At 50.8% G+C, this 22,083-nt stretch overlaps 1 protein-coding gene across 6 annotated transcripts in view; it reads left to right on the top strand.

Annotated features, from left to right (window-relative positions):
* CDK14 (cyclin dependent kinase 14) overlaps positions 1–22,083 on the top strand; it is a 147,698-nt gene that overhangs the window by 56,588 nt on the left and 69,027 nt on the right. For all 6 annotated transcript variants that reach the window (XM_054161029.1, XM_009904763.2, XM_054161030.1 and 3 more), the window contains 4 exons: positions 1,618–1,738; positions 6,741–6,834; positions 9,834–9,897; positions 14,725–14,773. In XM_054161029.1, coding sequence (XP_054017004.1) covers positions 1,618–1,738; positions 6,741–6,834; positions 9,834–9,897; positions 14,725–14,773 — 328 coding nt within the window. The remainder of the gene's footprint in view (positions 1–1,617; positions 1,739–6,740; positions 6,835–9,833; positions 9,898–14,724; positions 14,774–22,083) is intronic.

Raw genomic sequence — 22,083 nt, 5'->3', positions numbered from 1 at the left:
GCTCCATGTGTGGCTATCCAAAGCATTCTTTCTAAGCTCTTCAAATCATCACTCCAAGAAGGCCATTGAGGGGCTGGAGCAGGTCCAGAGAAGGGCAAGGAAGCTGGGGAAGGGTCTGGAGAACAGGGCTGGTGAGGAGCAGCTGAGGGAGCTCGGGATGTTTAGCCTAGAAAAGAAGAGGCTGAGGGGGGGACCTCATGGCTCTCTACAGCTCCCTGAGAGGCGGCTGGAGGCAGGTGGGGGTTGGGCTCTTCTGCCTAGGAACAGGACATAGAGCAAGAGGACAGGGCCTGAAATTGTGCCAGGGGAGGGTTAGGTTGGAGATGAGGAAAAATTTCTTTGCTGCAAGAGTGGCCAGGGATTGGCACAGCCTGCCCAGGGAGGTGGCAGTGTCACCATCCCTGGAGGTGTTCCAGAAATGTGTAACTTGGGGACATGATTTGATGGCCATGGTGGTGTTGGGTGGCTGGTTGGACTGAATGATCTTAGAGGGCTTTTCCCACCCAAACAATTCCATGATTCTCTGTTTCAGTGCTTTCTAAGGTGGAGCTAATGTTTCTGTACCAGTAATTCACCACCATCCCTGGAGGTGCTCCAGAAATGTGTGGCCATGGCACTTGGGGCTGTGGTTTAGTGGCCATGGTGGTGTTGGGTTGACTTGTGGAACCACTGGTCTTAGAGGGCTTCTCCAGCCTCAGTGGTTCTATGGCTCTGCTTTACTGATGCCATTGTTTGGGTAGCTCTTTGTTTAGGCAGCCCAGAAGACCAGGCCAGCAGCGTGCTCTCCTGATTCTCATGACTCCTGCAAGTCCAGTGCTCCCAGTGAGGGAGAGGAGGGTGACAGGCCAGGGGCTGTGACTGTTTGGAATATATGTTTGCAGGGCTGTGATGGGAACAGTAACCACAGCCCTGAAATATTCTTCCATTCCCCAGAGGAGCTAGGCTGCTGTAGAACTGTTGGAAGAGTGTGGTCTCTGCTGCTGCTAGCATGTGAGGGGCTCTCCCAGAACCTTTCCAGTTTGATATGGGATAGCTCATGGTTGGACAGGAAACTGAATTCCAGACAAGCTGAAACCAAAATGGTTGTCAGCAGGGTATCTGTAATGGATCTGAGGTTTCATGGAATCATGGAATGGTTGGGTTGGAAAAGCCCTTCAGGATCACCCAGTCCAACCCTTCTCTGGCCCTAAGCTGGGGCTAAGCCATGGCCCTCAACAGCACATCTCTGTCTCTTCAAACACCTCCAGGGATGAGTGTTCAGCCACCTCCCTGGCAGCCTGCATCTATGCACCAGAACAAGAGGACACAGTCTCAAGCTGTGCCAGGGGAGGTTTAGGCTGGATGTTAGGAAGAAGTTCTTCACAGAAAGAGAGACTGGCCATTGGAATGTGCTGCCCAGGGAGGTGGTGGAGTCCCCATCACTGGAGGTGTTTAGGAAGAGACTGGATGGGGTGCTTGGTGCCATGGTTTAGTTGATTAGATGGTGTTGGGTGATAGCTTGGACTTGATGATCTCAAAGGTCTCTTCCAACCTGGTCTGGTCTGGTCTGGTCTGGTCTATTCTATTCTATTCTATTCTATGCTTGGACACCACCAATTCTCTGTCTCTATCCCACAGGTCTCGCAAGAGCTAAGTCCGTGCCCAGCCACACCTATTCCAATGAAGTGGTGACCCTGTGGTACAGGCCTCCAGATGTCCTTCTGGGATCCACAGAGTATTCCACCTGCCTTGACATGTGGTAAGTGTAGAAACCTTGCAGGAGACTCCCTGTAGCAGCTTGGGCTCTGAGTTGTTTTGTTTATTTGTTTTTCCTGTGTTAAATGGGGGGGGGGTGGGGGTGAAGAACAGGGCTGGTGCAAAAGGTATGGAATTTGGGAAACTGCATGGCCCTGGAATGTGCCAGGAGAGGTTTAGGTTGGACACAGAGCTGGTGAGGAGTAGCTGAGGTACCTGGGGGTGTTTAGTCTGGAGAAGAGAAGGCTGAGGGGAGAACTCATTGCTCTCTACAGCTCCCTGAGAGGAGGCTGGAGGCAGGTGGGGATTGGGCTGTTCTGCCTAGGATCAGGAGATAGAACAAGAGGAAAAGGCCTGAAATTGTACCACGGGAGGGTTAGGTTGGAGATGAGGAGAAATTTCTTTACTGCAAGAGTGGTCAGAGATTGAAACAGGCTGCCCAAAGTTTCACTTGAACTTCAGGAGAAACTTGTTTGGTGTGAGGGTGCTGGAGCCCTGGAGCAGGCTGCCCAGAAAGGTTGTGGAGTTTCCTTCTCTGGAGAGATTCCAAACCCTCCTGGACAAAGCAATCCTGGGCAGCCTACTGTAGATGAACCTGCATTAGCAGGAAGGTTGGACTGGATGGTCTTCAGAGGTCTCTTCCCACCCCTTCCATTCCATGGTTCTGTGACTGCCAGCACTGGTAGCTTGCTTGCAGGAGCTGTAGCTGCAGGTCACTTCTGCTTCTCTGGCACACGAGGCAGTGGGCTCTGCTGCAGACTGGGGCTTTGCTTACATACCAGCTGCAGGCAGCTAGGCCATAATTACACTGAAACCATTTGGGGGCTTCCCAGAGCAGGAAGAAGTGAGGCGTGGAGAACACAGGGTCCCATCAGCCTCCCAGGTAATTCAGTCACTTGGCAGCCAAAGGCTGTTTGCAGCATCAGCATTTGGCTGCAGCTGGCATTGTGTCCTCCTGGCAGGCAGTCTGAGCCCTGACATGTCCTTAGCCACGGTCTGAACCACGACAGTACCAGGAGCCACCTCACTAAAGATGCAAATAATGTGGAGGCAGAAGCAGCAGCTGCTCATTCCAGCTAGGAAAAAAGCAGAGACTTTGCTGCTTTGCTATAGCCATGATCAATGCCATTCCATGGTGGTTCCCAAGGGGAGGAAGGTAGGGTCCTGCTGAGCTGCATCACAGAATGGTTTGGGTTGGCAAAGCCTTTTCAGCTCATCCAGCCCAACCAACTCTACGAAGGCTGGGGCTAAACCATGGCCCTCAGCACCACATCTCTGCCTCTGGGAAACATCTCCAGGGATGGGCATTCAGCCACCTCCCTGGGCAGCCTGTGCCAGGCTGTGAGAACCCTTTCAGTCAAGAAGTTTCTTCTCGTGCCCAATCTAAACCTCCCCTGTGGCAACTAGAGGCCATTTCTTGTTCTGTCCCTTGTTCCTAGGGAGAGGAGCCCAACCCCCACCTGGCTCCAGCCTTCTTTCAGGGAGCTGTAGAGAGCAATGAGGTCTGCCCACAGCCTCCTCTTCTCTACACTAAACACCCCCAGGTCCCTCAGCTGCTCCTCACCAGCTCTGTGTCCAACCTAAACCTCTCCTGGCACATTCCAGGGCCTTGCAGCTTCCCAAATTCCACACCTTTTGCAGTTCCAGTCCTCTCAGTTTTACCCAACCCCCCCAGCCCTCCAAAGCCAGCTTCCTGGGAAGGATTCCAAGTGTTCAGCCCTGGGCAGTGGTGGGAGCAGGTGGCTGAGGCTCAGCCTGGTTTTCCACTCCATTTGCTGGCGGAGGGCATTAGGGGAGTAACTCAAAGCTAAACCCCCCCGTGCAGCTTTGCCTTCTCCTGCCTTCCTTCAACAAACAGCCCCTGGCAGTGACAGTGATGAAGATGTAGGAGCAGTGGTGGTGGCAGGCTGGTGGTGCAGAGCAGTGGCTTTGTGGTGTGCTGCTGACAGCTTCTGATCCAGCATTGCTCACTGAAGACATTCCCCTAACCAAAAATGCACCACAGAGCTCTGAGAACCTTTGACCTTTTTCTTCCTCTTTTTCCCTCTTGGTGAGAACTTGCTAGTGACTAGGAGAGTGGCTTTGCATTGCCTCTGGTGGAGCTGCTCCCAGTCTCTGAGTTTTACACTCCCTGGAAAGGCCAGGCAAGGAAAAGAGCTTCAAGGGATGAAAGGTTTTGGAATGACTAAACCCCATGGACAGGTAATAGAGAAGCACAGGAAAGAAGCCCAACCCCCCCAGGTGCACCTGTCGTGTTTATTCCTGACAGGAACAATAGCTGCTAGGAAATGAAGCCATTCCCCAGGGTGTGAAAGCTCTTCCATCATGATTCTGGGAATGCACCTGGGCTGCTCACATGAGGAGGTCACCAGGGATGTCTGATTGTGGAGTGCAGCTGGCTTTCACTCTTTGCTAGCAGCTGCTGGTTTATTATTTTAACATTATCATTATTTGTTTGCATTTGCTGTTGGTTTGCTTTTTACAAATCCCTTCTTTCACAGAATTCTCTCCTGAATGCAAGCCATGACCTGTCAGTAGAGATTATAGTGCAAGAACCTTCTCTAGATGGTGCCTGCCCAAGTCATCACCCAAGTTTGGCTGCTTCTCACTATTCAGTCAGGGGCAGGCTGGGGAGTCTCTCAGCTCAAGGATCTGTGTTACCCAGAGGCACAAAGCCCAGCCCAGCATTCAGCAAGCTCATTCTAAGGCAGTGCCCCCTGAGCTGCAAACCCTCCACAATAAGAATGGGCATTTTCCTCAGGCATTCAGCTGCCTTTGCCAGGCCTGCTGCCAGCTGCAGTGCAGGATTAACTCTCTCAGCTGTGCTGTCAGCTCCTGCTCTGTGGAAGGCTGTGTGGTGACAGCCAGGGTGCCAGGAAAGAAGGAGGACAATGGAAGGGCAACATTGGATGGTATGGCCACATATGGTCTTGTCATGGAGACATCAATAGGGTTAGTCACACTCTTTGTCCTCAGAGGGTAAGCCACCAGTGGGACATGCAATGGCTGTCACTTCTGCTTCACAAGGTTCTAACTGCCACTGGGCAGCGCTCTGAGCAACGTGGCAGCATCTGACTGACTTCTTCAAATCCAGGAGTTCCTTCAAGGGAGCAGAAAAAAATGAATTGACATTGAGGGGCTGGAGCAGGCCCAGAGAAGGGCAGCAAAGCTGGTGAAGGGCCTGCAGAATAGAACCTTTTTGACTGAAAGGGTTCTCACAGCCTGGCACAGGCTGTCCAGGGAAGCAGCTGAATGCCCATCCCTGGAGGTGTTTCCCAGAGGCAGAGATGTGGTGCTGAGGGCCATGGCTTAGCCCCAGCCTTGGCAGAGTTAGAGAACAGATGAGCTGAAAGGGCTTTTCCAACCCAAAGCACTCCCTGGTTCTATGGACTGCAGCGCAGAGAATGGACTCTCCAAAGCTGAGGGAAGTTTCTGTGCCTCTGTAACTGAAATGTCAATAACCTGTGGTCTTCCTGCATCCGAGAGGCACAGCACAGGGCAAGCCTGCATTTGCCTCTTTTCTGCATGAAGAACATCGATGAGTTTATGTTCCCTCAGCAAAAAGGCTTTGAAGAGGAGCTGCCCGCCTTGGCTAGCCACAGCCTGCAGAATTCCTTGTACATTTTAACCTGGACAGTTGTCTTTGATGGAAGTTCCCTGTGCAGGCCCCTATGGATGGTCTGCAGCCAATCACACACAAACTCTTACAAAGCAATGCTCTGAGTCTCTGAAAACCAGAAGCTGTGACACCAGACAGAAGCTTCATCTTCAGGTGGCCAGCAGGCCTCCAGCTCAGAAGCTGTTTGTGTTCCTCTGCTCAGTCATTTTACTAACCTTTGGTTTCTGTGTGAGTTGTTTGGTTAACTCCAGTGCTCTTGCCCGCTCCTCCCGGTTCCTGACTCATTTTGTGACTGGGTTACCCAGAGGCCAAGACAGTGCTTTCCAAACAGGAATGTTTTCACCAGCAGCACTGCTTGCAGCTCCTTCTTGGTATTTGGGTTGGCTCCTGCTTGTGCCAGACCTGCAGAAATGGACAGTTTGCTAAATGGATGATGGACAACAACAGAACTTTTCTGTTGCCTGCAGAGCATTTCTATGCTGAGGTTTCTCTGCAGGACATCCCTTCAGTGATGCCCTGCTTGCAGCAGATGTCTGCTTTCTGCCTGCAGGGCCAGAACTCAGATCTTCTCTTCTTTAGTCTAAAATCAGCTGGTTTAGTTCTCATCTGGAAGAAATGGCTGCTGACTGAGAGCTTCACTTTTTGCCTTGCCTGTTTGTAGGAGTGTGACTAAGACAAATGATGCCTCTCTGTGCCTAATGAAGCTCTAACCAGGCTAGATGATGAATGGCACTTCAGCCACTTCAGCTCAGCTGCTAACCAGCAGAAGCAGATGGAACAGAAATTTTGACCTCTCTTGCATAAACACCTGAGCTACTCTCAAATGTGACCAGAATCACAGAGTTGTTCTGGGGCCAGGCTGGGTGAGGCCTTGAGCAACCTGCTGTAGTGTGAGATGTCCCTGCCCATGGCAGGGGGTTGGAACCGGATGGTCTTTAGGGTCCCTCACAACCCAAACCATTCTGTGACTCTGTGTTTGTTGCCTTGGAAGGATTTCTGTGAGTGCTTAGACTTTTCCAAGGTGAAGAGAGGCTGAGGGGAGACTTCATTGCTCTCTGCAGCTCCCTGAAAGGAGGCTGGAGCCAGCTGGGTGTTGGGTGCTTCTGCCTAGCAGCAAGTGACAGGAGGAGAGGAAATGGCCTCAAGTTGCCCCAGGGGAGGTTTAGGTTGGGCATGAGAAGAAACTTCTTGACTTGAAAAGGTTTTCACAGCAGCACAGGCTGCCCAGGGAGGTGGCTGAATGCCCATCCCTGAAGGTATTTCCAAGAGACAGAGGTGTCTGTGATGCTGTGAGAGGTTATCCAAAGCCTGGTGATGGCTACAGAAGCCTTGTTGCTGGCCGTGAAATGCTAAGGTTGGATGTTCTCTCCCTTCTGTTTCCTTCTAGGGGCGTGGGTTGTATCTTTGTAGAGATGATCCAAGGGGTTGCTGCTTTCCCAGGAATGAAAGACATCCAAGATCAACTCGAAAGGATATTTCTGGTGAGTTCTTTCTTGCTGGTGTAATGTGCCTGAGACAACAGAGGAATGGCTGATCCATGTCCACTTGTTTCTTCATGTCAGAAATGATGCAGCCAAGGATCAGGAGCTTTTGCCTTTGGGTGTTTTAGGTTGTCAGCAGCTGCAGATAGCGAGAACAGTGTTGAAATAAGAGGGGATCATTTATTAATGCTGCTTCTTCACACACCTTCAAATACAAATGTGGACTGGGTGGTTTTATGGGCTGTTGTAAATCAGAGGTAATTCATTAAGCTCTCTAATGGAGGCCTCTATTTCCCCTTAGCTAAATAGCTTCAGTCAGTGCCTTCCTGAATTGCTGCAAGCATCATTAAGGGTCTAAGTTATCTACTCAGAAGTTACCAAGCAAAAGGATTCTTCCTGTCTGGGTTTGTGTTGGAACAGGAGGGTCGAACCCATCCCTTCTGCAGTGAGCCATGTGAAGCATGATGGTGAACAGCTCTGCAGGCCAGAATGGATCAGGGTCTTGCACCACATGACTGAAACAATCAACCCCTCAGTCAGCACTTGGGGAGCTGGGAACCAAACAGGTCCACCAAGGAGAGACTTTTCATAGAACCAGAGAAGGGTTTGGGTTGGAAGTGACCTCCACAGTCCAACCCCCTGCCAGAGCAGGGTCACCCAGGGAAGGTCACAGGAACACAGTATCACTAAGGTTGGAAGAGACCCCAAGGATCATCAAGTCCAACCTGTTCCAACAGACCTCACAACTAGACCATGGCACCAAGTGCCACGTCCAATCTCCCCTTGAACACCTCCAGGGACGGTGACTCCACCACCTCCCTGGGCAGCACATTCCAATGACGAATGACTCGCTCAGTGAAGAACTTTCTCCTCACCTCGAGTCTAAACCTCCCCTGACACAGCTTGAGACTGTGTCCCCTAACACATCCAGATGGGGCTTGAAAGTCTCCAGAGAAGGAGACTCCACAACCTCTCAGGGCAGCCTGCTCCAGGGCTCCAGCACCCTTAAATTATAGGAGTTCCTCCTGTTCAGATGAACTTCTGATGGTCCAGTTTGTGCCCCTGACCCCTTGTCCTTGTCCCCTCACTCTACATCACAGATGGTTAAGCTCAGATATGCAGAAGGCTGTGGCTGATTTTTCTGCATTTATAACATTCCATGGAGAATCTTCCTTTCTGATTTGCTCAGAGGGGTTGCAGAGCTGCAGACCAGACCTCTCCGTTCAAACTGAGGAAGCAAGAATCTCTTCTTTAATCCAGGGGCTCCCTCTCCTGGTGCATGAGGAGCTGGGCACCGGCAGCTTGGTGCCTGCAGCAGATGACTGAGCAAATGGATCGAATGCCACCGTGTTGGTGGTATTTCCTAAAGTGTCTCTAATGCAAGAGCTGTCCTGTCTCAGACAGCAGCTGTGATGTCACATCCCAGGGGGCTCTGGGGGATCAGAGTACAGGGACAAGTTTCTCTTGTTCACAGACTTCCCAGGACTGTAAGGAGGGTCCTGCAAGCTGTGTTTGCAAATCACCCTGGTACATATGAAATCACAGCCTCCCAGCATGGTGGGGCTGGAAGAGACCTCTGGAGAGCATCCAGTCTGACTCTCCTGCTGAAGTAGGGTGCCTGCTGTGGTTTGCCCAGGATCATAATGGCCAGGTGAGGATGGGAGCTCTCCAGAGAAGGAGACTCCACAACCTCTGTGGGCAGCCTGCTCCAGGCCTCCAGCACCCTCACACCAAATAAATGTCTCTTTAAACTGCAGTGAAACCTCCTGGATTCCAGTTTGTGCCCTTTGCCCCTTGTCCTGTCACTGGGCACCACTGACAAGAGCCCAGCCCCATCCTCCTGCCCCCCACCCTTTAGCTCTTGCTGTTCATTGATCAGATCCCCTCTGGGGCTGCTCTGTCCCAGGCTCAGCAGCCCCAGGGCTCTCAGCCTTTGCTCCTCACAGAGGTGCTCCAGGCCCCTCAGCATCATCATGACCCTCCCAGCTAGACTCTCTCCAGCAGTTGCCTGTCCTTGAGCTGGGGAGCTCAGCACTGCACACACTGCTGGAAGAAGGGGGACGGCTGTGAGAGTTTGCTTTGCTGCAGGATGTTGGTCTGGCACAGACAGAAGGGGGGCAGTTGGAATGAACAGAAAGCAAGCACAGTGCAAGGATCTGTAGATCTGCAGATCTGAATCTGCTCAGAATGTGCTGGGTTTGTGGATGCTGCATCCACTTCAAATGATAACTCTGCTGTACCTTCTTGCTCGTGCTGTGCTCTTGGTCCTCATTGCCCTCTACAGCTCCCTGAAAGGAGGCTGCAGCCAGGTGGGGATTGGTCTCTTCTTCCTATGATCAGGTGATAGAAGGAAAGGAAATGGCCTGAAATTGTGCCAGGGGAGGGCTAGGTTGGAGATGAGGAAAAATTTCTTTGCTGCAAGAGTGGTCAGGGATTGGCACAGGCTGCCCAGGGAGGTGGTGGAGTCCCCATCCTGGAGGTGTTCCAGAAAGGTGTGGCCGTGGCGCCTGGGGCTATGGTTTGATGGCCGTGGTGGTGCTGGGTGGCTGGTTGGACTGGGTGATCTTTTCCAACCCAAACCACTCTATCATTCTCTGATCTGCTTCACCATCTGTGCAAGTCTTCTACCATAGCATCTGTTAAGTATCATCTCCAAGTTTATAGTGAGTTAGAGGACTTCTGCGCTAAACTCTGCAGCCTCTGCCATAGATGTGCAGGGGCTTGGCACTTGCAGCAGAGAGCAGCTTTGAGGTGTTGGTTCAGCAGCAGCCTCACAAGACCACAGCTGTTCACTGACACCCCTGGTACCCTGAACCCATGGCCATTGTTGGACCATTTGGCCCCTCCTGCTTCCCCCTTTCCCAGTAATGGTTCCTGTGGCGAGTCCAGGTTGTTTGGCACAGCTTGCACCCCATGGGGAGTGCTGGCTTTTCAGTATTCTCCATCACAGCAAGCTCTGGGGTTTCAGTCTGGGCTTTTCCTTCTCTTTTTGTGCACAGGTACTTGGAACACCAAATGAAGACACGTGGCCTGGAGTCCACTCCTTACCCCACTTCAAACCAGGTGAGTTCCAAGTTCTCTTCCTGGAAAGAAGCAAGATAGAAACTAGGGCAAGGGGCAATGGTTTGAAACTAGAGCAGGGGAGATTGAGACTGGAGATGAAGAAGAAATTCTTGACAGTGAGGGTGGGAGACACTGGAACAGGTTGCCCAGGTAGGTTGTGGATGCTTCATCTCTGGAAGTGTTTAAGACCAGGCTGAATGAGGCTTTGAGCAACGTGCTCTAGTGGCAAGTGTCCCTGCAGGGGGTTGGGACTAGATGATCTTTAAGGGCCTTTCCAATTCTGGCCATTCTATGAGTCTGTGATTTTATGCTAAGGGCCTGGGAAGGATTTCCATGTGTGCTTCTGCAAGGTGAAGAGAGGCTGAGGGGAGACCTTCTGACTCTACAGCTTCCTGAAAGGAGGCTGGAGCCATGTGGGGGTTGGGCTCTTCTCCCTAGGAAGAGGTGACAGGAGAAGAGGAAATGGCCTCAGGCTGCCCCAAGGAGGTGGCTGAATGCCCATCCCTGGAGGTGTTTAAAGAGACAGGGATGTGGTGCTGAGGGTCGTGGTAAAGTTAGAGCATGCTTGGGCTGGGTGATCTTGAAGGGCTTTTCCAATCATAAATATTGTAGAAGGTTGGACTGGATGGACTGGATGATCTTAGAGGTCTTTTCCAACCTTAGTGATGCTATGCTATCAAGTTTCCCGTGGTTTTCCCACTGCAGGGTGTCTGGGAGAAGCCACCAGCTCCAGCATGGCAAGACACAGTGCCCAAAGCACAAAGCCCTTTTTCTGTCTGCTGGTGGTTGTGCTCAGGGTGGGGTTTTTTCTTTACTTTCACCTTGCTTTCTTTTGTGCTTTCTCCTCTTGAGTACAAAATGAGCCCTGATGCAGGTTCTGTGCCTTTCATTGGTGTTGCTGAGTCCTCAGCAGTAGAACACCTCAAACTTTGAGGAATACTGAAGGAGGCTGAAGAGCAGAGAAAAGGCTTTGTGAGAGCTGAAGTTTGCACTGGGCCATCTGGTAGAACCTTTTCAGTGTCTTGGAGTTGTCAAGCTCTGACAGGCTGGAGAGCTAGGCCAGTGCCTACCTCCTGAAGTTCAACAAAGCCAAGAGCAAGGTGCAGTGAATGAGTAGAACTTTTTTTTTTTAGCTGGTTCAGTTTTTCACTGCAACACTAAAATACCAGAGAATTCTCCCCAGATCAGGGGTTCATGGGGCTTACAGGCTTCTGGGGCTCTCATTCTGGGTGTTGATTAAGAGATGAACTCTTACAGCAACAGGGTTCTGACAGAGGTTCAGAGACCTGTAAGGAGAGGAAGAAGAGCTGGAGGTGCCAGTGAAAGGCTCCTTGAGCTTGCTCTGCTCTGCCTTCCTGTGTGAGACAGAAACCTTTTCAACAGCAGATGGCAGCCAAGAAATTTCATTTTCTTGTTGGACTTCCAAGTGTGTTAAGGGATTTGGGTTTATTGCCACAGAAGACCAGGAAATAACCTGGCAGGAGGCACTTCATTCAGTCTGGGCTTTTTGTGCAAGTATTGGGTTGGATTTGCTTCATTTTCTCCATCCCACACTATGGAGTTTGGTGCCCACAGAGGTGGTGGAGTTCCCATCCCTGGAGGTGTTCCAGAAACTTGTGGCCATGGCACTCTGGGCCATGGTGTAGTGACCCTGGTGGTGCTGTGTTGATGGCTGGACTGGATGATCTTGGAGAGCTTCTCTACTCTTAGTGATTCTGTGATAGTTATACAAACAGAGGAAGAGGGCAGGATGGACAGGAGAAGTTCTTTACTGTGCGGGTGGGGAGACACGGGAACTGGTTGCCCAGGGAAGTTGTGGATGCCTCATCCCTGGAAGTGTTCCAGACCAGGCTGGATGAGGCCTTGAGCAACCTGCTCTGGTGGGAAGTGTCCCTGCCCATGGCAGGGGGTTGGAACTGGATGATCTTGAAGGTCCTTTCCAACCCAAACCTTTCTATGAACTGAGAGCTCTGAGGATATCAACAGCCAGTTGGGCAAGGCTTTGGTGCTGGAAACTGAGTTGTGCAAGCAGGAAAACAAGTACTAGGCTTAAAGAGCTCCTGTGGTCTGAAACCCTAGGCACAGGACATGCAGCTGGGAAGCCTCCTGACAGCAGAGACTTTGGTTTTGTTTCCTGTTGGCTGCTTTCATGCTGTGATTTGGTAGGGCTGTGGAGAGCTCACCATAGCTAACTGGAGAGCAAGGCTTCAGCCTCTGCTCTGCCAGTGGCTAAAGCTCTGATCACTGTGGACAGCAATGGTCTCTGACAGCTTGGCATGCAGCAGCACTGCTGAAAGGTGCTCCTGAGGCCAGCTGCAGCTGGCTTCACATCAGCTAAAGCTGAAGCTGACTGAGCTGAACATGAGCTGAACATCATGGTTGATGGGTTGGATGCGATGATCTTGAAGGTCTCTTCCAACCTGGTCTGGTCTGGTCTATTCTACTCTATTCTATTCTACTCTATCCTGAAATTCTGACTGTGAAATGGCCATGTTGGGTTGTCCTAAGGGGAGGAGAGGAAATGGCCTCAGGTTGGGCCAGGGCAGGTTTAGGTTGGCCATGAGAAGAAACTTCTTGACTGAAAGGGTTCTCACAGCCTGGCACAGGCTGCCCAGGGAGGTGGCTGAATGCTCATCCCCGGAGGTGTTTCCAAGAGGCAGAGCTGTGGTGCTGAGTAATCAAAGGTCTCAAACAGGTAGATAAAATGCAAGTGGCTTTCTGGCTCTTTCAGTGGCAAACCAAATGGTGACCATTTTGTATTCCTGGTGGAACAATTTCAGTTGGAAAAGACTGAACCCAGCACTCCAGGTGTGGCCTCCCCATTGCTGGGTGCAGGGGGACAATCCCTGCCCTGCTCCTGCTAGTTGCACACCATTGCTGATCCAGGCCACCTGGGCACACCCTGGGCTCACCTCCAGCTGCTGTCACCCAGCACCCCCAGGTCATTCTCTGCTGGGCACTTTGCAGCCACTGCCCCCAGCCTGGAGCCTTCATGGGGTTGTTGAGACCCAAGTGCAGGACCCAGCTCTTGGCATTGTTGAATCTCATCCTGTTGGCATCTGCCCATGGATCCAGGCTGTCCAGGTCCCTCTGCAGAGCCTTCCTGCCCTCTAGCAGACCAACACTGCCTGCAGCTTGGTGCCATCTGTGGTATCTTTAGAAGTGAATCCTTACTAAAGCAGCAGCTGAGGCTCAGGCAGCACACTGCAGGCTCAGTCACTCCAGACTTTAATTTAAATGTAAAGAAGAGCTATTGACAGGCACCAGGCATTAGGCTTCTCAAAATATTAATTATGGTGATGTTTAAATATTTGCATTTCAGCTAATCACACTTGGTTTCAGATGGAGAGCAGCAGTAATCAAGGAATGCACATTAGCTGCTGTGTTTTGATTAGCAGCACACAGAAATGCCTTGAAGTCAGACTGCATTTTAAGTGCTTTGCTTTAGACTGGGAGCTGATTATCAATAGTGCTAAAAAAGGAGCTGAAAAGTCACAAGTCTGCTCTGCTTCTCCTTCCTCATCAGGCTTTCCTTGCCTCTGGGAGGTGCTTCCAAGGCAAAGGTGGCAAAGGCGTAGCAGTGGATGTGATTCCCTGGCTGATAGCGGAGAACCCCCCTCTTGTTTTGTGTAACTTGAAATGCAGCAGCTTGTTTGCTCTCCTTCTCCAACTCCTTCCCAGGGCTGCTAATCAGCTCACCAGTGAATTCTGCTGCAATTTGCCTCTGTTTGAAGCTGCCCTTGATGCAGGGCTGTCAGATGGAGCCTGCTTGTCAGGCAGCTGATGGTGCTGGCAGTGCAGAGCCCAGAGCTGTGTGAGCTCGAGTGAGGGTGCAGAGAGCAGAGCTGTGGTGCAGAAGCTGTCCAAAGGCAGAAAGTAGAAAGCAACAGAACTGCTGCTGTTTGTAGCAGTGCTTGCAAACACTGGGTGCTGAGTGAGCTGGCTGGCACAGGGCTTGCTTGTCCCCTAAACCTTCAGGCTGAGGACAGCTGGGAGCACTGTTTTAGGAATATCTCTTTCTTGGTCCTTTACACATCAGGTTTGTCAAATCAAGCAACTCTCTCTTTTCCCTCTGCTCCTTTCTGTTTCCATTTTGTACTCATTATCATAGAACCAGAGAACCGTTTGGGTTGGTAAAGCCCTCCAAGATCATTCAGTCCAACCAGCCACCCAGCACCACCATGGCCACACGTTTCTGGCACACCTCCAGGCATGGGGACTCCACCACCTCCCTGGGCAGCCTGTGCCAACCCCTGACCACTCTTGCAGAAAAGAAATTTTTTCTCATCTCCAACCTAAGCCTCCCCTGGCACAATTTCAGGTCATTTCCTCTCCTCCTATTACCTGATACGGGGAAGAGACCAACCTCCACCTCACTGCAATCTCCTTTCATGAGGTGTAGAGAGGGAGGTCTCCCTTCAGCCTCCTCTTCTCCAGCCAACATTTCTCTCTGGGTTGGTTGATGCTATTGTTTTTGAGGCACAGTCCTAAATCCTTTCTGGGCAGATGTGGCACTGAGTGAGCTGTGCTGCAAGGCCTGAAGCTAAGAGCAGCCCCACTGCAGTTTTCTGTTGGGAGAACATTTGTGTGGCTGCATCATGGTGGTTTGGGTTTTGGTTGGTTTGTTTAACAAGCTGGGGTCTTCTTTGGGTTTTGGTGGTTTGATGTGGGGGGTTTCTCCCTGTTCATGTGGCAGTTGCTCCAGTGCTGTTTTCTTTTTTCTGTCTTGGGACTTGAGCTGCAGTGCTTGCACAGAAATCCTGGATACTGATAAATAAGCCCTGGGTTTAATGCAAATAACTGAATGTGCTTCTTCTGTTCTTCCAGAGCACTTCACACACTACAGCCCGAAAAGTCTTAGACAAGCATGGAACAAGTAAGTCCTCTGGGGTTCTTTCCTTTAATTACTCTTTGGACTCTTCAAGGATATGACTCATGCCAAGCTGTAGTGAACCTAGTTAACTTGACCTGGCTCTGTCCTTCTGAAGGACAGCACAAATGTGCAACTTCTTTCCTGCTTCTGCCAGGAGCAGGCAAACCTAGAAAGACTTCTTTCATAAGAGCTTTTCTTAGACATTAAAAAGCTCTGGAGTCAGCCTGGGATGTGATCAGAACTTGGGTTAATGACCAAGTGGCAGAGACTGAGGGCAGCTTTGAAGGCAATTGGGAGTTGGTGCTTTAGGAAAGTGGAAATGTCATGCGATGTTCAGTACCACAGGATGGCAGGGGTTGGAAGGGACCTCTGGAGATCATCAAGTCCAGCCCCCTGCCTGAGCAGGGTCACCTAGAGAAGGTCACACAGGGACACATCCAGGTGAGTTTGGAATGTCTTCAGAGATGGAGACTCCACCACCTCTCTGGGCAGCCTGCTCCAGGGCTCCAGCACCCTTAAATGACAGAAGTTCCTCCTCATGTTCAGATGAACTTCTGATGTTCCAGGCTGTGCCCCTTACCCCTTGTCCTGTCCCTGGGCACCACTGAACAAAGCCTGCTCCCATCCTCCTGTTATTTTAGTGATTGCCCATTGGAATGGGCTGCCTGGGGAGGTGGTGGAGTCGCCATCATTGAAGGTGTTCAGGAGGAGACTTGATGGGGTGCTTGGTGCCATGGGTTAGTTGATTAGGTGGATTGGATTGGTTGATGGGTTGGACTCGATGATCTTGAAGGTCTCTTCCAACCTGGTGTATTCTATATATTCTCCTGCCACCCACCCTTGAGGCATTGACCAGCATTGATGAGATCCCTCCTCAGGCTGCTCTTCTCCAGGCTAAACAGCCCCAGGGCTCTCAGCCTGTCCCTATCACAGAGATGCTCCAGGCCTCTCAGCAGCTTTATGCCCATTTTCCCCAAATGGGAGCCACAGTGGCAAGCACCTCAGGAACTGGACTGGCATTTAAGAGTGCTCAGCAGCTGCTGTTGGGTTAAGTGGCTTGATACCATCCACTGCTTTTTGTCGCTTTTGTGACAATGATCTTAGAGGTCTCACAGATCTTACTCTTCTGTGACTCCATGACTGCCACTCACGAGAATCTGTGTTTGTCTCCCTAAACTAATACCAGTTTTGGCAAGAAAATTGAATTGCTTCCTTTCTGCCATTTTTTAGCTGGGACACGTCTTGCAGCTGCTGTTTGCCTTCCTAACACAGAGGACAGACAACCAAGGCTTTCTGCTTTTTCATACAGTTGTGTGGGGTTTGAGTTAGTGATGCAGAACACAGGGATGGCATTGCAGCAGCCTTAGTGAAAACAGGGATTTGGTGCAAAACTGGAAGTTATTTCCTAGCCATCATCTTTTATAATTCAGTTCAGTGATGTCTTTAAATAGCTTGGAAAGGTTGAAGCTTTTGTTTGAGGATTTGAGAGCCATGCTGGCTGCAGGCAGATCCCCATGTAGATTATGTGCAATGCCTGCTTGACCTGAGTGGCAGAATGGGAAGAGAGGAAGGCAATAATCCTGGCTGCTGGGTGGAACTGGAGAGGTTAGGCTCTGCCTCTGCAGCAGCACACTGTCAGCACAGGGCTGCTGCACCTGCCAGTGCTGGAGGGCACAGAAGCAAAGTGGTTCCAGAGGGAGCTGACCTTTTGCTTTCAGGCACTGAGTCAATCCCATATCCTAAAGGCAATCATTCTGCCTTAAAATCATTGTAACTCTCTGGCATTATACTGAACAACAGGCTGTGCTGAAAATCTAGGGGAAAAAAACACCAGAAATGCTGGTGATGGGGTTGGAGCTTGTAGCAATTTTAATGCAGGCAATGAAGATTTCCCTTAAAATTACTTCATTAACTCTCTGAAGCTGAACAAACTGTGCTGCAAATCTAGGGGAAAGAAACCACCAAAAACGATGGTGATGGGGGGTTTGTATCATTTTTAATGACAGAAATGAAGGGTTTGCTTAAAATTATTACAGCTCTCTGGTCTGAAGCTGAACACACTGTGGTGAGGCTCTAGGGAAAGCCCCCCCCACCCCCAGCCTGCTGGTGATGGGGCTTTGTGTGTTGTTTTTTTATGAAGGACATGAAGGTTTTCCTGGCAGATATGTTCTGTCATCCTGAAAGACATCAATAAAGCAGTCAAGTTCTCTGTTAAATTGAAGTGAAGCTGCAGATAACCTCTTGCCATCTCGTTTCTCTGCATTGGCAGCTCTCTGGGTACCACAATGTGAATGCCAGGATGTACAAGATTCACCCCAAAACCTGCATCCCTTTAAATGCTGTGAAGTACAGCATGGTGCATGGCCGCTGCCCGCTGCCTCAGCTGAATTCCCATCTCTGAGATCTGCTTTCCACACAGACACCTTTGCTGTTCAATTATTCACATGCCATGATAATTGCTGTAAGGGAGCTGATGTGCTGCTGGAGCATATTTGATGAGAAATTCAATGGAAGCAGCCACAGCTTTGTGATGTTTGTCCAGCTAAACCCTTCAGTGAATCAGATGACAGAGATGCCAGCTGTGTTTGCTTTGTGATCGCTGCTGCTGCACATACAAATGAATAAAAGCTTGAATTTGGAGGGGGGATGCTGGGTTTATCAACTTAGAATTTGACTGCAAGGAATTTAAATGGGGGGGGAACCCCCCAACAACAAAACAACAAAAAACAAACAAACAAAAGAAACCAGAAACCCCAATTTTTTCTGTCTCCTGTCCCATCCCATAAATATCTTGGCTGCTTTTTCGTTCCTATTGTCTAGGAATCCAGAACAGCTTTAAAATATTGGTGCTGTTGGGTCCAAGCTTACAAAACCCAAGGCACTCTGGTGAGAGCAGATGAAATTCATGCTTCCCTCTCTGGTTCCACTGCATGTTAAGCACAGTTTTTGCCTTGACTTCTTGGTTAGATTCTGGGGCAGCCACAAAGCGCTGGCTTTTGGTCTGTACTCTTGGTGTGCCTCAAACTGATCTCTCCACCCTGACATAAAGCCCCCTGCTCCAGATGATTGCTGGCCTCCCTTCAGCATGGTGACTTAAGCAGAACCTTCCATATTCCTTTCATTTGTTCATATTTGATCACTGCAGTGCCCTTGAGTCAAGCTTTCTTCTGCAGCCATGGGGGCAGGAATCCTTCCTGAGATGTTGACAGGCAGTGTTTGGTGAATCTCATTTTGCTGTCAGCTCCAGCCTCTGCCTACAATGCTGCACTAAAGCAAAGCCAGGAACTACTTTCTGGCCCCCAGGCCATGTGGCAGACCTTTGGCCACAGATGCACAAAGGAACACTGTGGACCCACAGCTCCTGTGGGCTTGCTGCAGGTGCAGCTGTTCCTTTGCAGGGGGTTCAGGGTTACTTTTTCATTCAGCATCTCCAGACTAGCAGAAGAGCCACGTGGCAGACCAGGGCATTGGTGTTGGCTAGCATAAGACTGAAGGTAATTCAGGCTCTGCTGGTGGGAGCCTGATACATGCCACACTTTACATAGAATACATAGAATAAACCAGGTTGGAAGAGACCTTCAAGATCATCACGTCCAACCCATCAACCAATCCAACACCGCCCAAACAACTAACCCACGGCACCAAGCACCCCATCAAGTCTTCTCCTGAAAACCTCCAGTGATGGCGACTCCACCACCTCCCCAGGCAGCCCGTTCCAATGGGCAATCACTCTTGCTGTATAGAACTTTTTTCTAACATCCAGCCTGAACCTCCCCTGGCGCAGCCTGAGACTGTGTCCTCTTGTTCTGGTACTGCTTGCCTGGGAGAAGAGACCAACATCCGTCTGTCTACAACCTCCCTTCAGGTAGTTGTAGAGAGTAATAAGGTCACCCCTGAGTCTCCTCTTCTCCAGGCTAAGCAACCCCAGCTCCCTCAGCCTCTCCTCGTAGGGCTTATGTTCCAAACCCCTCCCCAGCTTTGTTGCTCTTCTCTGGACTCATTCCAGCAAGTCAACATCCTTCCTAAACTGAGGGGCCCAGAACTGGACACAGTACTCGAGGTGCGGCCTAACCAGTGCAGTGTACAGGGGCAGAATGACCTCCCTGCTCCTGCTGGCCACACTGTTCCTGATGCAGGCCAGAATGCCATTGGCCCTCTTAGCTGCCTGGGCACACTGCAGGCTCATGTTCAGTCTACCGTCGACCAGCACCCCCAGGTCCCTCTCAGCCTGACTGCTCTCCAGCCACTCTGACCCCAGCCTGGGGGTCCCTGGGAATGGTCCCTGGCATGAATTGCTCCAGATCTGTGTCTAGGAGTGGTTTTGGAGAATGCTGGTTGCCATGGGCTAAAATAGTCAATGCAGAGGGCATGGTGGGCACCTTACATTGTTAGCTGAGCAGTCAGGCTCTCTGCTGAGCCCTGCTTAGTGACAGGGGGGTTGGAACTGGATGATCTTGAAAGTCCCTTCCAAGCCAAGCCAGTCTGTGATTCTACAGAACTAGCTGCAGCTCCCTGACCATCAGGTGGTTGGTCAGGTCACATCCAGCACCAACCCCCTGCCATGGGCAGGAACACCTCCCACCAGCCCAGCTCACCCAAGGCCTCATCCAACCTGGCATTGAGCACCTCCAGCCTTGGAGCCCTCACTGCTTCTCTGGGCAACCTGTCCCAGTGCCTCACCACCCTCCTGGGCAAGAATTGCTTCCTTATGGGTCAGCTCAGTCCAGCTTCTTCCAGTCTGAAGCCATCACCCTTCAAGCCCTTCAAAATCCACAGGCATAATGATCCACATTAAAGGATCTCTGACTGCCTGGATGTGGATCCACTGCCCACGGGCTCTCGTTAGAACCATCTCTGTCTCCTCCTCTCAATGTTTACACAATGTTTACAGGTCCTGCATCATGTCTCTGCCATGTCTGAGGAGTGTGGCTGCATACAGCCCTGGATGCTTCTTTGTATGTAATTGCTTCCTCGGGGGCGTCTCAGTCAGGAGACCCCAGCACAGAAAGTTAACTGCAGACGTGTGCCTGGGGCCTGTCCTCCTGAGCTTTCTGGGCTGGGGGCCTTCTCTCAGCCTCCAGATCTCCACCACCTTCAGTGAGCTGCACAAATGAATCCAGAGCACTCCTCTTGCTGCTGTGGCCATACAAAGCTGTTCTGTCACCTGAGAGGAGATCAGACCATCGAAGTTGTGGGCAGCTGTGGGTGCTCCCAAGGGCTTGGTGGCTCTGAGGCCCCAGCAGGTCAGGTCTGGGGGTTACTGTGAGAATTGCTCTCACAGTGAGATAACTACTGTGAGAACTGGTCAGTAACAGCAAGGTGCCCTGCTTGGGGCACTGCCTGCCTGCTGCAGCCTGGCAGCAAACACCTGCTGGAGGCCTCAGCAAACAGCCCAGTTCTTACATTGCAGTGAAAGAAGAGTTCTTGAACCCAAGAGAATAAAATATCAGACAGGAGGGCTTGAGAACAAGTCTTAAGAGGAGTGCTGAGGGACCTCCTTCAGTGATGGATTCAGCTTTGGGCCTGTCACTCCAAGGACATTGAGGGACTGGAGTAGGTCCAGAGAAGGGCAAGGAAGCTGGGGAAGGGTCTGGAGAACAGGGCTGGGGAGGAGCAGCTGAGGGACCTGGGGGTGTTCAGTGAGGAGAAGAGGAGGCTGAGGGAAAGCCTCATTGCTCTCTATAGCTCCCTGAGAGGAGGCTGGAGCCAGGTAGGGGTTGGTCTCTTCTCTCTAGGAACAAGTGACAGGAGGAGAGGAAATGTCCTGAAATTGTGCCAGGGGAAGGTTAGGTTGGAGATGAGGAAAAATTTCTTTGCTGCAGGAGTGGTCAGGGATTGGCACAGGCTGCCCAGGGAGGTGGTGGAATCATGATGCCTGGAGGTGTTCCAGAACCGTGTGGCCATGGCACCTGGGACCCTGGTTTGATGGCCATGGTGGTGTTGGGTGGCTGGTTGGACTGGATGATCTTAGAGGGCTTTTCCCACCCAAACAATTCCATGAGTCTCTGTTTCAGTGCTTTCTAAGGTGGTGCTAATGTTTCAGTACCGGTAATCCATTGCCTTTGTTCGCTAATGCCCACAGACAGCTCAGCTTTTCCTTCTGCAGTCATTTCCTAAGGGAAATCAGGGGGATCTGTTGCTGCAGCCACCTGGCAAATTTGAAATTCAGAGTTGGGTTGGTGTTTTGGTTTTGTTTTGCTTTTTCCTTTGAAGCATTTTTTTGCTTGGATGTCTTTGGAAAGAAACAATCCAGGTTGTTGGGGGGGAGGAGGAAAATCAGAGAGCTGTGACTGCTCTGTGTGCCAAAGGTTTATTTCTGCTGTTTCTGGGGGGGGTGTGTGGGGGGTGGTGGTGTTTGGCTTCTGTCCAGGCAGTGAGGAAATAAATATGTGAGGAAAGAATGCTGTGGAATGTTAACTCCACTGCTGCATTCTCCTCCTTTTCTCATGCCCCCAGATTGAGTGCAGCTGATATAAATTCACCGTGCCCTGCTGTAAGAAGCATAGCAGGAAGGCATTCTTCCCCTCACAGCCAGGCTGTAAAAGGTGATTTTCTTTCACTCCCTTTGCTTTAAGCCTGTAAAAAGCATTAAGTGAAAAATCTGATCTATTTGTTAGGGCATTTAGTGCATTACCAACTTATATTTTCAGTTCTCCCTGAAAGGTTTATAGGGAACATAAACCTTGAAGAGTTCTTGTTCAGGATTAGAGATCTCTCTTCTCCATTTCCTGGTGCAATAATGGCTCAGAAGGTGGTGTGGGGGTGTTCCTCAGTATTTTTAGCTCTGTTTCTATTCCAAGGGTATTTTGTTCAGCTTGCTAAGGTGCATGAAGTATGCCCTGAAAAGCCACTGTCCCTGACTTACAGCCAGTAAAGAATTTCAAAACAATTATAGAACCACAGAATGGGTTGGGTTGGAAGGGACCTCAAAGATCATCCAGTTCCAACCCCCTGCCATGAAAGGAGCCTGGAGCCAGGTGGGGGCTGGTCTGTTCATCCTAGGAACAAGTGACAGGAGGAGAGGAAATGACCTCAAGTTGTACCAGGGAAGGTTTAGGTTGGCCGTGAGAAGAAACTTTTTGACTGAAAGGGTTCTCACAGCCTGGCACAGGCTGCACAGGGAGGTGGCTGAATGCTCATCCCTGGAGGTGTTTCCCAGAGGCAGAGATGTGGTGCTGAGGGCCTTGGTTTAGCCCCAGCCTTGGCAGAGGCAGAGAATGGTTGGGCTGGGTGATCTTGAAGGGTTTTTCCAGACAGAGTGATTCTTCTGTTCATGTCGAGTGTGGTGTTGCCGTCCAAAACTTGAGATTGCA

The sequence above is a fragment of the Dryobates pubescens genome, chromosome 4, assembly GCF_014839835.1.
Source record: "Dryobates pubescens isolate bDryPub1 chromosome 4, bDryPub1.pri, whole genome shotgun sequence".
In the NCBI taxonomy this organism is placed as follows: Eukaryota; Metazoa; Chordata; class Aves; order Piciformes; family Picidae; genus Dryobates; species Dryobates pubescens.
This window is presented reverse-complemented; position numbering and strand designations above follow the sequence as displayed.